The sequence below is a fragment of the Pinus tabuliformis genome, chromosome 1_1 (genome assembly GCF_031772625.1).
Source record: "Pinus tabuliformis cultivar Carrire ecotype Pingquan chromosome 1_1, CPIR1, whole genome shotgun sequence".
Classification (NCBI taxonomy): Eukaryota; Viridiplantae; Streptophyta; class Pinopsida; order Pinales; family Pinaceae; genus Pinus; species Pinus tabuliformis.
This window is the reverse complement of record NC_142297.1, coordinates 202,961,917-202,977,742: the sequence shown is the minus strand read 5'-3', so window position 1 is coordinate 202,977,742 and position 15,826 is coordinate 202,961,917. Positions and strand designations below refer to the sequence as shown.

Genomic DNA, 15,826 nt, shown 5'->3' with positions numbered 1-15,826 from the left:
GGACTAGTTGTTACTAGGTAATGGACTCTTCTTTTTAATGTTGTATTAGTTCTTCGATGTGAAAAGGTGTGCAGCCTACATGGTAATGTACTTCAATTTTGAAATTAAAGAGTAAGCAATGATGTCAGGCAAATTCAATGTCCTATGTGTCATGTTAATATAATTTTATGTTTATATATATATTTTTTTGAAATAAAAAGTAAAGAGCGAGTTGTGAACTTTTTTTTTTGAAGATTTAATATGATAAGATATTTTGTAATTTAGATTTATTTATTTAAAATATTTTATAAAATTAAAGAATTTAAAATACTTTATAAAATTAAAAAATTAAAAATATTTTATAAAATTAAAAGTATTTAGGTGATTAGGAAGAATGATTATTATTTTTTATACCTAATTTCAATTTGCAAGTAATATGTTGAACTTTGTTTTCGAGAGTCGTGTTCTTGTATGACCTTAAACTTCATAGAATATCTTACCCTTATTTATGAGGTGGAAGGTGAAGGAAAAATAGGGTAAAACTTTACAATGAGAAGTTAAAAATGTGTTCATTTTCTGATTTATTTTATAATTTATTTATTTTGGATAAAAGTGTTTGATAGATATTTTTAAAGGTGTAGTGTAAACATATTATATTTTGGATTTTTTTAACCCTATGTTCATATTAGTTTTGCTTAAAAGTCGATTAAAATTTTAAAAGAATTGTTGGAATTATAAACATCAATGGTTAAGATCTCACAAACCTAGTGTAATAGAAGTTTTTGAGGGTTTTGAATCCATTCCTATAATAAAAAATGCAAATTCAACAATGCAAATTTGCAATTGTAGTAATTCTTCTATAGTGAAATTCCATTAATGAATGTCATAAAAAGTCTAAATCATAGCATGTTTAAACTTCTTCATTTTCATATATGAAGACATTTTGTTTTTCATTCATCAATAAACAGTCATCTCTCACTAAAGAAGGAAAGACAAAAAAATGGAATTTATCTTTAAATTAATTTTTAGCAAATGTTATAATGGTTAGGTCTTAATCACTCAATTGGTTGCTAATACCTCTTTCATATTGAAAAATCAATTATTTTTTATTATTGAAACTAAGATATGCATTTATGCAAATTTAAGCAAAAGCATGTGACTACATGGTATTACACAATAGTAATTGAAACTAGAGCTCAACACGTGGTAATTAAAACTAGAGCTCAACACCTAAAATATGAATACATATGTTTCATTGTTAACTTTATTTTGATGAATGATCATGGAACAACTTCTTGTTTGAAGGAAAATATTTTCCAACTACAAAAGAAAAAATATCAAAGCTTTAAAGGGGAAACATAGAAGTTGTTTCGATAACAAGATGCAAAAATGGACAACCACTTGGTGGATTCAGTTAAGCATTTCCTATGCTTAATACCTACTCTTTCCATAACTACAACAACTTTAGTGCTTAAGCATAGTGAAGAAACTATCATACCTATGATATGGCAACACATCTTTTGCCAATGAGTATCTTTTTCGGATTAATCACATCATTAGGATTAATTATGTGATTAATCTGAAAGACATTCTCATTTGCAATATGGATCACAAAAGTCTAAGATCTAACATCTTTTGTCAATTCTCACATATGAAAACCCTTTGAAATGGGAAAGAAGAGACATGAATTGAGTTCTTCATATTAGGAAAGGGATTTGGTTCCCTTGTCACTAGTGCAACAAAGAAACAATTGACGGTGATAGATACTCCACCAACATATATTTTAGAGGAGGGTTGGATAAATTCAAAGGAAAAGGCCATAGCACTATTGGATGTTGATGAGGAGAAATTTAAAGAAAAAGGTCGCAAAGTTGTTGGATGCCAACAAGGAGAAATTCGAGGAAAAGTTAGCAATTCAAGTGCATGATTTTATGGTCATAATTGTAATATGCTTCTATGGCACAAGCTAAAAAGTTGTAAATCTAACCCTAATTATGAGCAAGGAGGTCAACATTGAACATCAAACTCGAAATGACACACTAAGATTATGTCAATGTTGACTTGTTAGCCTTTCTAATCAAACACTCATGCTTGTATGTTCAAACGTGTTTGTGAAAAATAGGTGAAACCATGTACAAGTTCTAAATGATTTTGATAGAATAAATACTCGTTATTCACAATCTTTTCACCAAAAAATTATAGATATACATTTGTGAAAAATAAATAAAATAATATACAAATTTAAATGACTTTAAATAGATCCCCATGACCCAGACCATTTAAACCCTGACAATTACCTAATAATTACACCTAACCTAAACCACACCCACCCAAAAAATTTTCACACTCAAACAAACATCCATCACATAGAAATTACCCTAACAAATACTTGTAACTAACTATTTTAGTTAATAAAAGTTATTTCCTCTAACATAATAAATTGTTTATTGAATATCACAATAAACGACTTAACGCCTTATTTGTTTTGATATAAAAACGCTCAAACCCAACTTTTTTTAAATAGTATTTCAAGACGTTTGTGTATAATATTTTTCCAAATATTACGTATAACAAATATCAAAAGCATGATCGTTGCATCATACTTTTATTAAATTAAAGTTATTCAATTGGGAAAAATAATTATTTTAAACATACCGTTGAGACTTTGTTTTTACATGGGAAAAATACATGTATGGTTGACACATAGGTCGTCGTATGACTGGAGAACAGGAAATGGAATGACTTGTCTGCATTTTTTTTCTCAATGTATAATTGAGAAATTAGGACGACTGATCAGTTTTCTCATGTGAGCAATTGAGAAATTAATAAACTAGTTAAGTTTTCATCGGAGTACCTTGGGGATGAGTCCAAGCTTATGTTTTCGAGAGAATTCAGGTTTCACTCAATAAATTCCCTGTTGTGGGTCAGTCTGAATCATTCAGTAGTTCGGAGTTGTGGAAGAATATGTTGCAATTGGCGCCCTTCTGTGAAACCATGGATTCATCATCAGGGCATTCAATCTTCAGAGATGTGAATGGCTTCTTTACCACCCTAACACAAGGCCTAGACAATCTAGAGCAAGCGATCTCCCCGCATAATTTCATGTCAATGGATTGGCTTCAACAGATTGTTACCCTGTTAAGGTCCCTGCACAAGGAAATCATCCAACTGGTGCAGAAACTGCAGCTTCCAGTTGGGGATAGATGGCTTGATGAATACATGGATGAGAGCTCAAAGCTCTGGGATGTGTGTCATGTACTGAAATGTGGGATTACAGGCCTGGAGCAATACCAGAATGTTGTAGAGAACGTTTCCATGACATTGAATGCCAATAGCAGCCCAACAAGTCAACAGTGCAGGCAGGTGATGAGGAGCATATCAGGGTGCTGGAGGGAGGCCCTCAGCTTGGAAGAAGAAAACAAGGTATTGATAGAAACCAAGATTCAAGCAGATGGGAAGTTATTTTTGCAATTGGATGATAAGGTCATTGAGGCCAATTTTGCCAAATGGAATGGGTTCAATGGCTTCAGAGGGGTCATGTATGCAATGAAGAATACAAGTTCATTGTTGCTTATGTTGCTGCTTTGGGGATTGGTGTATAGTTTCAATGAGAATTCAATTGCTGTGGACAATCTGTGTTTTAGGTCTTCCTTTTTTGCCTCATCATCTCGACTGCAACAGAGAGTGGACGCTGAGATAAACCGGGTAAAGTCCTCTATCAAGACTACCATGTATAGTAGACCTGCATTTTTTTTATATGAGTTTGGCAAGACACAATCCTTGATGGGGGAGCTCTGGACCCAACTGGACCTTAGGTCCAGGGGTTCCCAGCAGGGCAACAACAACACTGTTGACTACCAGGAGAGCCTCATTGACAAAATTGAACAATTGGAGCACTTTTCTGGTTTGGTCAAATCTGGGCTCGAGAACATCGATAGCCAGCTTGATGACTTCTTCGATGAGATTGTCGATGGCAGGAAGATGCTCTTGGACATTTGCAGTCAGAGGTAATATGCAGTTGTATAGTCATTATCCAGGAGATGATAATTTAGATTAGGACCTTAGCGAACAGCCCTCGTTGCATTTGTAGGGTTGTTTAGATTCTGAGATATAGCTGTAAACATTGAAGAGTAAGAGCATGATCTTTCTTTTTTTCGCCGTCGTTCGAATAATGGCGTTCTTTGTGGCAAATTTTGATTGAAGAAGATTTCAAGGAATTTGGGAAGCATACTGTGATCGATCATCTATAAAAAGCAACCTAACCTTGATCATGGTCCAGTTCGATGTGTTGAATTGAAGGGGTCTGGTTTAATGAATGACTATAACCTTATAGCATAGTAGTGTTATTTGCTGACTCTGTGGGTATCTAACTAGTGATCTTCACAAGGCAAAATGGCTGTAGAGCCACCGGAGCAAACCCACTTTTGTCTTGTCCGTAATCAGGTTATAATGAGTATGATTCAAGAAGTCATAGTATGATAGGGTTCAAGAGCATTGATTTGAGAAGCAGAAGGGTTTGCTCTTGTAAAAGGCTGATGATATAATCATGGGACAAAAAAAATACTCCCTAAAATGACTCAAAGTTTTGATGCAGAAAGTCAGAATGGCAACTGACTATATATATGTTTGGCCTCCTGAAGTTCTGGAAGAAAAATATTGGTAGAGCAATATGTGTCAGTAGAAAAATATACCATTGGATTTTCCTGTTTAGCATTCCTATATCTAGATTCGTGATTCGTAAGTGTTAATACTAGGAATTGTGAAAACTTTTGGGCAATAGATGTTGTGAAGGGAACCGTTCATGATTATTGACCGTATTTGTTTTGTTTACTTTCTTGGAAAGGCTTATTACAACTGCTTAGACAGTCTCGGTGTATTTAATTGGGATGCATCAATAATGATCTTCATTGTAATGGATGTTTCTTTCATAACTATATCAATTTTGTAAACTGCAGAGACAAACAAGGCTGGAATCACACATTTTATGTCATTAGATCTTTTTAAATAAATCAAGCTGGATAGGCAAACAATTCTTGAAAGTGGAGCCAATTATATGTATGGAAATATGTCAGAAAAAAATGTTTTGAAATATGGAGTTGATTATACTCCATGAAAATTTGATAAGCAATATATCATTTTATATCATTTTTCTCATTGCTATTCTTCATCGTTTATCTTTCTTTTTTATTTCATTGAAACTTTTCATTTAGCTTGAGGTTGAACTGTGTGGAAGGCTTTTCGAAAGCCTCATATGAAATTGAAACTTGAAACGTTGTTGGAAAGGATTAGTATACATAACATTGAAGGATAAGTTTGTAAAATGACTGTTTTAACCATTAATACCATACATGTTTTATCAGTACCATTTTAATGGCTACTAACTATTGCATAACTGAATGTTGAGCACGGTGTTCTACTGCACTAGGTAAGGACTGTGAAGATAGAAAGGGGCATGCAATCGTTTATTGAATTTCTGCCAATTATCATAATGCTGTGCTTCCTAATGGATGTAATACATTCAGTACCATTCTTACAGCTACTAACTATTGCATGAGTGCAAGTTGAGCATGGCATTCCACTGCACTAGGTAAGGAATGTGATAATAGAGGGGTACTGTGATTGTTTACTGAATTTTTGTCCATGATGATGGTGCTTTGCTGCTTAATGGGTGTAATGCAGACTAGGATAATACCACTTGAAGGTCTATCCGTGCTTCTCAGTTTTTATCCTTTCTGTTATTGAAAGGGCACGGATAATATCTCAGTCTTACTTTTACCATCTTACTGTTGTCATTTATATAGTTTGCATAAGCAGAGATTTTGTAAGTAGTGCTATAGAAAAAAGCAAGTAAATCATGGAGTGGAGTTTCTGTTTGACACATGTTACTTCTGATCCATATTAGTTGCCATCTAAGTCACCTGACACGGGGATTTGGGACACGTAGGATTCGGGATTCGTGGTGTCGGATTCGGGACACGCTGACCCCCGGAACAAGACACGTTAGGACACGTTATATATTATTTTATTAAAAAAAATATATATATATATATATTTAAAATATATATATAGATATATATATATATATATCTTAAAAATTAGTTATTAGCATATTTCTTACACAAATTTTAATTAATGATACAAATTTATTGATTTCAAACATAGATCTTCATCTATAGCTATTAGCATGCATAGTACATACAAAATTCAAATAAATGTCAGTGGTACTGGTCACATAAATGATAAATGATAAATCTATTAAAAATTTAAATCATGATTCATAATTCATAACTGAAAGACAACTTACAACTACAAGATAGTAAGATAAACACACTGACAGCTGTAGTTTTCTCATTAAGTCATCAAATCAAAATCTGTTACATAGGTAGTGTTGGTGCAATGCCAATGGCAAATAGAAATAGAAAATATAAAACAACTATAGGTATACAAGCCTCAGGCCCTCAAGGCATCAATCAACATCAGAATCAACATCACTGTCCCCATCATCATGGTCCCCACTGCTCTCCTCTGCATCCTCCTCCTCCCCTGTATCCATAGTCGCCTCTGCATCTGCTGGTATGGAGGTTGAGTCATCAAAACTAATAGGGTATAGCATTGGATCACCGAGATCCATGTTGGCCAATGCCAACTCAACAGTGGTGTCCAGACCCATATCTTCAGGAAAGACATCCCACATCTTTGTCTTTCCCCTCAACCACTCTTCCCTCTGCCTGTAAATAAGACGAAGGTTGGTGTGCACATACACCATTGTCTCTGCCCTGGATTGCTCAAGCCTGTTCTTCTTCACAGTATGCAAATTCCCATATGTGCTCCAATTCCTCTCGCAACAAGAGGATGAAGTCACCTGAGAGAGGAGCCTCATGGCTAACTGCTGAAGAGGACGGCTTGTTGCCCCATGATTTGCCCACCAAGAGTAGGGCTTCTTAAGCCCCCTGTCTCTAATCACATCATAACCTCCAAACCGACCAGTGCCAGTGGAAAACTCTGCAAAGGAATCCTCCACCTCAGCAAGCAATGCACTATCCTGATAAATCCGCTTCAATGCCTCTTTCCTCCCCTGTGAGATTTCACCATCCATGTGAGGAGGGAATCTGCGGGAAGGTCCACCATTCAGCCACTCATGGCTGTAGTATTTGGGGTTCAATGAGTGAGCCAAACAATGTAAAGGTGTACAATTCTTGTCCCATCTGCAGACAAGAATATCATGTATGGTATCGCAGAAGGCCTCTGGTGATGTCTCATACGGGGGGCACTCACTCTGTAGAATAATGCTCCTCACAGACTCAATCATGGAATCCCATCCCTCATAAACCTCTCCTAGGATGGGTTTGTCTGTATCTGCAACTCGAAGCAAAGAGATGATAGGGTCCATGATCCGAATAATTAGATCTACCCTCTCCCACCAAGCATCATCTAGTACCGTGTCCTTCACTCTTTTAGAGGCTGCCTGATCTGTCTTTCTCCAAAAAGACCAAAACTCAGAAATAACCATGGACCCAAGAGCAGTCTTGACCTCCCTCAACCTCTTCAACATCATGAACGAAGATGCAAACCGTGTATCAGCAATCTTCAACAATGATGGATTGCTGTACTCCTTGTAGATAGTGAGGGCATTTGTATGATTTTGCACAAAGTTACAATTTATTATATACTTTAGGGCTTTGTTTGAAGCTTTTTCACCCCATGCCCTGCTCAATACAATGTGTGTGTGTATTCATTCTAGAGGAATTAATGTGTGCTCTCCTATCGTTTGTAACTGAGACATTGCTGTTATAATCTGACATTCTATTATATCAATGGTGTCTAGGCTGTTAATCCGAATGCAGCTGCACCGCTGCAATGATGAGCTGACAACAAGCATTCAGGGGTGGAGCATACCTCCTGGGTTCGAACCTGTGTCAACATGGTGATAGACCGCAGGCCAATGGACATACATACATACACATATATAGTAACAAGACAAAAATGCTCTTTTTATTGACTGCAACAAAATGATTACAAATGATCTCCTAATATTTGCAGATATTGGGATGTAGTGATCCTTGCTGCATATGATGAAAATGTGGATGCCTTAGCTTAGGAAAAGGTGATCTTTGTCTGTCAGATATGGTAAAAATCACTCTGGTGCCTTCACAATTCATTTAATCTAATACACTTCCACAATGTGTTAACTCTTAGAAGCCTCAGTGAAGGAGTTGTTAGATCTATAGGGAACAAAATGAGTCTCTAATACTTCAACATGATATATGTAGAGCTGAAGTATGATTGGAAAGACAGAGTGTCCTAGTATCAAGAGGTACTAGTTTCCATTACGATAATAAAACTCTTGATATGAATGGTTTTACCTGCAATACGTGATTAGATAGGTTATAGTACAACATATGATGAGTTCGTATTAATATTAGGAAGTATTATATGTTTCAAAAATGTTAATTACCTAACATAAACAATCTAGCCAGAGTTTCTTCAAGTTATTTGTCATTGCTTCACATGTGGATAAAGACAAAATGCAAGAGTCCATAGTTTGTTATTTGGAAAAGATCACAATACCACCATTGTTGAAAGATGCCAAGAGAATTGGTTACTCAAATGTATTGTCTTTTGTGTGGAGAATTTACGTTATTCAGTTTCATGACATGTCCAAACACATTACACATGATGTGAGTCAGGAGAAATTCAAAGGAAAATGTAGAATTGCAGGAGCACAATTTTATGGCCATGGTTGTAACTTTTAATGAGCTCCTTAGGTACGTGGTTCAGAATTTTAATTTAGAGTACCCTAAATCCAAGGAGGTAGGTCAACAATGAATATCAAACTTGAAATAAGATGATCAAATGTGATTCTTGTATATGTAAAATTTTTCATGAGAAAAAATATGAATCTCAGTGCTTTTATTTATCAAGAGACTGAGATTATATCAACAGTGGGTTGCTAGATTGGTTGGTGAAAGCGAGGTGGTGTTATTGCCCCTACCAGTGTTCAAGTCTCTCTGATCACATGCTCATGCTTGTGTGTGCAAGTGTTTGCAAAAAACAGGTTGTGCCATGTGCAAGCTTTGAGTGACTTTGATGGAATAGATACTCCTTACTTGTAGTTTCTTAGTTGAAAGGTTCTTCCATAGCATGTCAGGATGTTTCTGTCCATTTGATATCTAAAATAGAGCAATTTGTTGTTTTCTGGTGTTCACTGGAAGTGCTAAGTCAAAGAAAAAGGTGCTTGCAAAAAATGGGTGGAGCCAGGTGCAAGTCTTGAGCAACTCCACTTATGACCTTTTAGCCAAAAAAATCTTACATAGCGTGGAAGACATTTCTGTCTATTCAATATCCAAAATATTGCAGTTTCCACTTGTATGGACTAAAAAAATTAAATCAAAACATAAAAAAGCAGCAAAATTTATATTAGATCATTAAATATGTACCCTTATTCTCACAGTTTGAAAGTGTACATGGAAAATATGTTTAAAGAAGAAAAAAATGTTGGGCATTGGGGTATAATTGATGAAGGGCACATAGTATAATGGACAAGGAAATGGAATGACTTCTGTATATTTTTTTGAATGTGTGTAATGAGAAATTAGGATAACTGATCATTTTTTTCATGTGAACATTTGAGGAATTAAGAAACGAGCTAATTTTTCATGCGGGTATGTTGGAAATTAATCCAAAGCCTATGTTTTTGAGAGAATTCAGATTTCAATCCATTAATTTCCTGTTGTGGGTCAGTTGTATCATTCAAGAGCTGGGAGTTGTTGAAGAATATGTTGCAATTGGTGCCCTTTTGTGAAGCTATGAATTCCTCATCTGTGAATTCAATATTTAGGGATGTGAATGGCTTCTACACCACCCTGATACAAGGCCTAGAAAATCTAGAACAACCAATCTCTCCCCACAATTTCATGTTGATGGATTGACTTCAACAGAGTGTTGCCTGTTAAGGTCCCTGCGCAGGGAAATCATCCAATTGGTGCAGAAATTGCAGCTTCCATTGGAAACAGATGGCTTGATGAATACATGGATGAGAGCTCAAAGCTCTGGGATGTGTGATATGTACCGAAATGTGGAATTACAGGCCTGGAGAAATCCCAAATGTAGTAGAGAACGTTTCCATGGCACTGAATGCTAACAGTGCAGGCACGTTAGCATATCAGGGTGCTGGAGGCCATCAGCTTGGAAGAAGAGAACAAGGTGTTGATAGAAACCAAGATTGAAGCATGTGGGAAATCGTTTTTGCAATTTGATGATAAGGCCTTTGAGGCCAATTTTGCAAAGTGGAATGGGTCCAATGGCCTCAGAGGGGTCATGTATGCAATGAAAGGGATATATATAATATAAGCTCATTGCTGCTCATGTTGTTGCTTTGGGGGTTGGTGTATAGTTTCAATGAGAATTCAGTTTCTGTGCATAATCTGTGTTTCAGGTCTTCCGTTTTTGCCTCATCGTCCTGCCTGCAATGTGGAGTGGATACTGAGATAGATCAGGTAAGGTCTTCTATTAAGACTACCATGTATAGTAGGCCTGCATTTTTTTATATGAGGTTGGCAAGACATAATCCTTGATGCGGAAGCACTGGAGCCAACTGGATCTGAGGTCCATGGGCTCCCAATGGAGCAACAACAACTATGCTGAAAACCAAGAGAGCTTGATTGACAAAATTCAACAATTGGAGCACTTTTTCGATAGCCTGCTTGATGACTTCTTCACCGAGATTGTTGATAGCAGGAAGATGCTCTTGGACTTTGCAGTCAGGAGTAATATGGTCACTGGGTTTGATCATTTCGATTAGGACATTAGGGAACAACCCTCATCACATTTATAGGTTTGTTTAGATTCTGAGATATAGTTGTAAACATTGGAAGGTAAGAGCATGCTCTGTTTTATTTTTTCTTTCGTCAGAATAATGGCATTCTTTGTGGCAAATTTTGATTGAAGATGATTTCAAGGAATTGGGGAAGCATACTGTGATTGGATATTTATAAAATGAAACCTAACCTTGATCATGGTCCAGTTCCATGTGTTGAATTGAAGGCATCTAATTTAATGAATCGGCATACCCTTATAGCATGGTAGGGCCATTTGCTGACTCTGTGGGAATCTAACTAGCGATCTCCATGAGGCAAAATATTTGTGGAGCCGCTAGAGCAAACCCACATTTGTCTTGTCCAGTAACCAGACTGCAGTGAGTATGATTCAAGAGATCGTAGTGTGATAGGCTTCAAGAACATTGATTTGAGAAGCATAAGGGTTTGCTGTTGTAAACGGTTGATGCCATAGAATAAGATATACTCCCGGAAATGACACAGTTTTGATACAGCAAGTCAGAACAATTTTGATACTCAGTACTGGTTTCGAATCCTGAATTTCTGGATGAAAAATCTTGATAGAACGATATATGTCAGTATAAAAATATAATGTTGGATTTCTCTGTTTATCAATTCTATATCTGGTTTCATAAGTAGTAATACCAGGAATTATGAAAAGTTTTGGGCAATAGATGTTATGAAGGGAACCATGCATGGTTGCTGAGTATTTGTTTCGTTTACTTTCTTGGAAATACTTATACCAACTGCTTAGAGAGTCTCGGTGTGTTTAATTGGGATGCATCAATGATGATTTTCATGTAATAGATGTTTCTTTCATAGCCATAGTAACTCTGTAAACTACAGAAACAAACAGGTGGATCACACAATGTTTTGTGTCATTAGATTTCTTTTATGATTTAAAGTTTAAACTTGATATTGAAAATGGGCAAGCAGTTCTTGAAAGTGGAACCAATTATATTTATGGAAATATGCCAGGCAAAGCCTTTCGATAAATTAAGTTGATTATGCTCACCAAAATATGATAAGCACTCTATCATTTTTCCCATTGATATTCCTCAACGTTTATCTTGCTGTTACTTCTTTTATAATTTTCCTCTCTGCGTGAAAAGCTTTTCATGTGCATCATTTGAAACTAAAAATGCTGTTGGAAAGGATTGGTATACATGAGATTGAAGGTTAAATTTGTTCAATGATTGTTTTAACCATCAGTATCATACATGCTTAATTAGTACCATTCTAATGGTTACTAAGTCTGTTGAGCATGGCATTTCACTGCACTAGGTAAGCACTGTGATGATAGAGGGTGAAATCAATGTTGCACGAAGTGGGGACAAAACGGGGACAATTTTTGGAAGCGGCGACGCGGAAGCGTCATTTTCCAAAAATCTAGGAAGCGGAAGCGTCTGCTATATATATATATATATATTATATTTTTTTGCATTTATATTCAAAACTTGTGTCTGCTATATTTATATTTTTTTATATTTTTTTTGCTATATATATATTTCTATTTTTTTGCATTTTTTTTTTAAATTATTTTCAGAAGCTTGACACTTCGTACGGCCGAAGCGCCATCCAAAATGCATTTCGGAAAAACCGAAACGCGGTTCGGGCACAGCTTCCTGAAATTTCCAGGAAGCGTGTTTATTAGCCAGAAACACATTTCAGACGGCGCTTCCCCCACGCATCTGTACGGATTGCGGATTGGGGTTTTGATCCGCCAGAGGGGGGGGGGTGTTGGGGGGGGTGCGTTTCCTGCAACACTGGGTGAAATGCAATTGTTTATTAAATTTCTGCCAATGATGATACTGATGTGCTGTTCAATGAATGTAGCACATTTATCAGTACTATTCTTGCGGCTACTAACTATTGCATAAGTGCAGATTAAGCACAGCATTCTATTGCACTAGGTTAGGACTGATATTAGAAGGTGTACTGATTATTTTTTGAATTTCAATCAATGATGACATGTCAGAATATAAGGCTTACATTTACAATAAAGGTACTTTATGACTTTGGAATATGTTAATGTTCACTTTTTGTGTAAAGAGATCTATCCTTGGTGAACAATGATATATAAAGAGGTAAACTCCATTGTAATAAATGCGCCGTGCTACTGGCTATTCATTTATAATATCATATTGTGTCATTGTGAGTATCTTCCTTTGAGCACAATTATGTGACTCAGTCCTATCTAGGCTTTCCTCATTTAGTGCTCATTTTGTAATATGGTATTAGAGTGGGGAAGAGTCTAGGAGTTTGAAGTTGTTTCAAGAGTATCAAGCCTTCGAAAGACAAGGTTTCCACTGTAGCAACTTCAATAGTCTAGGAGCCACGGAGAGTTGTATCAAGAGTCTTGGGCTTTCGAAAAGATAAGGTTTCCTATTCTTGTGACTTTTGCAATTTTACTGCAATGAGCATGAAGACCTAGAGACTGCTACCAGTAGATACAGATCAAGGACTTGCTAGCATCAAACATCAAAGAGCCAAAACGGTTTTGGGTTATTTGAAGCCAGGATCAATTTAGAGGATTTTGGAGCAGATTCAATCTAGGCTTGCTTGTATTGATGCTCAGATTTGCAGATTTCGAAGAGTTGGTTGCTGAACCTGGGATGACATTATACTCAAGAAACAATTGTAGTAGTTTATCTAAAGACAAGGGGAAGATGGAATGTTACTATGGCTAGAAAATGGGTCACAGAGCTTGAAACTACAAATTTCAAGCCAATGACATTCTCAAAGGAAAAGTCAAAGATAGACTGGTATCACGTGTAGCTAATGCAGCTATGGTTGAAGATCCACTGAATGCTGACAATGGTGATGATCTTACTGAAGAAAGGACATTCTGTGCATTTTAAGAAGCCCACACTTTGCAAACAGGAAGGGGTCTAGTGTAGATATACCTCAGCATGTATGGTTGCCCAGATAGTTTAAGAGTTGTGAATATTTGGAATTATACCCTTATGAAGGTCATGAGACAACTTGATGGAGCACTGTGGATGTAGCTCAACATGGATGGTTGTCCAATGGTTCAGAAGATTTGTGATTCGTAAGGTTGTGGAGGTGAAATCTGGGAACTCAGGAATTCATCTCTTGAGCTACACCTTTATGAGAATTACAAGGCAGCTTGATGGAGCTCTACTTGGTCCAAGAACAGTTTTCAAAGAAGAATGTTTTGGTTTTGATGTTTTATATTTCAGTCAGTGTGTTTTTATCTCCAATTAGTATGTTTTTATTTTACTATTGTAAGCCTCAAGAGGGAGTGTTGGGTTTCAAGGTCTACATTCATAACGAAGTCACTTCATGACTTAGAATATCTTAATGTTTACATTTTGTGTAAAGCAATTTGTCCCACATTCACAAGTGGAAATGATTTGCTTAGTGAACAATGATATATAAGAAGGTAAACTCCATTATAATAAATGCATTGGTTATCAAATTGACGATAGCATATTGTGTTACTGTGAATATATTCTGTTGAGCATAGATGTGACTCAACTCTCTCTACACTCCTCATTTAATGATCTAGCTCATTTTGTAAATCGATAATGCCATGTTGCTTAATGCATGTAATATAGACTAAGATGATATTACTTGAAGGTTTATGCATCCTGCTTAGTTTTTATCCTTTCGATTATCCAAAGGTCTATCCTTTCCGTTACCAAAAGGGCAGGGATTTACCTCACAGATTTAGTTTTTCCATTTTACTGTTTTTATTTATGCTGTTTGCATAAACAGAGATTTTGCAAGTGGTGCTATAGAAAAATCAAGAGGGCTACAGTTGAAGCTGTTAAATCACAGAGTGGAGCTTCCATTTGATAAGTGGTGCTACAGAAAAATCAAGAGGGCTACAGTTGAAGCCGTTAAATGACAGAGTGGAGCTTCCATTTGATACATGTTACTTCTGGTCCATCATAGTTATAATTTTGATTTGAAATATAACATGGTTAAATTGCTTCCATACTGCTTCATTAGATGACTTGCTTAAAGTCTGTAAATCATACTGAACACAGGCTGGCATAGCTTTCCATGTAATCCAGAAAATAATACGGCTTAGAGTGAGGGCAATATTATCAGTTATTAATTTCTTTCCAGTGAATAATGAGGTTGTGCTGCCATGGAAATATTTCAGACTTGATATTTTGGAAGTTGTTTTCCAGCCCTAATGTTTCTCTTCATAAAGGCAATCCATAGTGAGCATTTGCTAGTTTTTCAATGTGCATAACAGTAGGTTGTCAAGTCCAGAAAAAAATTCAGCAGGCCCAAACAAATAACTAGCAAGCACGAGCTATACGGTTGATTCTTTACTATACTGTATAAATATATTTAAAACGTACTTCAGTCCATTCGATATCGGAGGCCAATTTATTACTTTAATTATTTTAGCATTAGTATATACCTTAGGGCTTTGTTGGATGTCTTTTCACCCTCCTCCCATGCTCAATACAATGTATTAGTTTACTACTATATATATATATTTTCCCATGGAAACAATGTGGGCTCTCTATATTTTTAACTGAAGAGAGGTTGCTGTTATGATCGAGCATACTATTATATCAATTGTGTCTTGGCCACTAATCTGAATGTAATTGCATAGCTACAACAATGAACGAACAACAAGCATTCAGGGGTGGAGCATTCGTCCTGGGTTTGAACTTGGGTTGTTGTCATGACAACTGCTTAATGTTGCTGCTAATATATATAGATTGATAGATATTCACAAGAAAAAAAGTGCTTCTGGTATTGACTACAATAAAAAGATTACAAATGACCAGCTGGTCTTTGTGGATATTGTGATGCTGCATATGATGGATATATGCATGCCTAGTTAAACCTCATGTCGTAGCAGGTTTTACATTGTGATTTTCATCATATTTAATGGGGTTTACAACTGGTACCCATGGAACATTTGGATGGATTTGAGGGTACAGTTACACATCTTCATGGAGCCTCTTTTCTTCTTGTTAGTGGATCATTTGATGGAGATCATTGGATGAGGAGATTCACTT

The 15,826-nt window shown here is 36.1% G+C and overlaps 1 protein-coding gene and 1 pseudogene across 1 annotated transcript; both read left to right on the top strand.

Moving 5' to 3' along the window:
* The first annotated feature begins 2,692 nt into the window (after positions 1–2,692).
* LOC149212231 (uncharacterized) lies at positions 2,693–7,923 on the top strand. The gene is made up of 2 exons (XM_089391787.1): positions 2,693–3,986; positions 7,805–7,923. Exons 1-2 carry the CDS (start codon positions 2,944–2,946, stop codon positions 7,905–7,907), a joined length of 1,146 nt encoding a protein of 381 aa, XP_089247913.1. The 5' UTR covers positions 2,693–2,943; the 3' UTR covers positions 7,908–7,923.
* Positions 7,924–8,348: 425 nt separating this feature from the next.
* Positions 8,349–14,225, top strand: LOC149212230 (uncharacterized; annotated as a pseudogene).
* The last annotated feature ends 1,601 nt before the right edge of the window (positions 14,226–15,826 follow it).

Coding starts and splice junctions, on each gene's coding strand:
- LOC149212231 (XM_089391787.1), top strand. CDS start 2,944: ATGTTGCAATTGGCGCCCTTCTGTGAAACCATGGATTCATCATCAGGG. Junction 3,987..7,804: donor TTGGACATTTGCAGTCAGAG/GTAATATGCAGT, acceptor AATGGTGTCTAG/GCTGTTAATCCGAATGCAGC.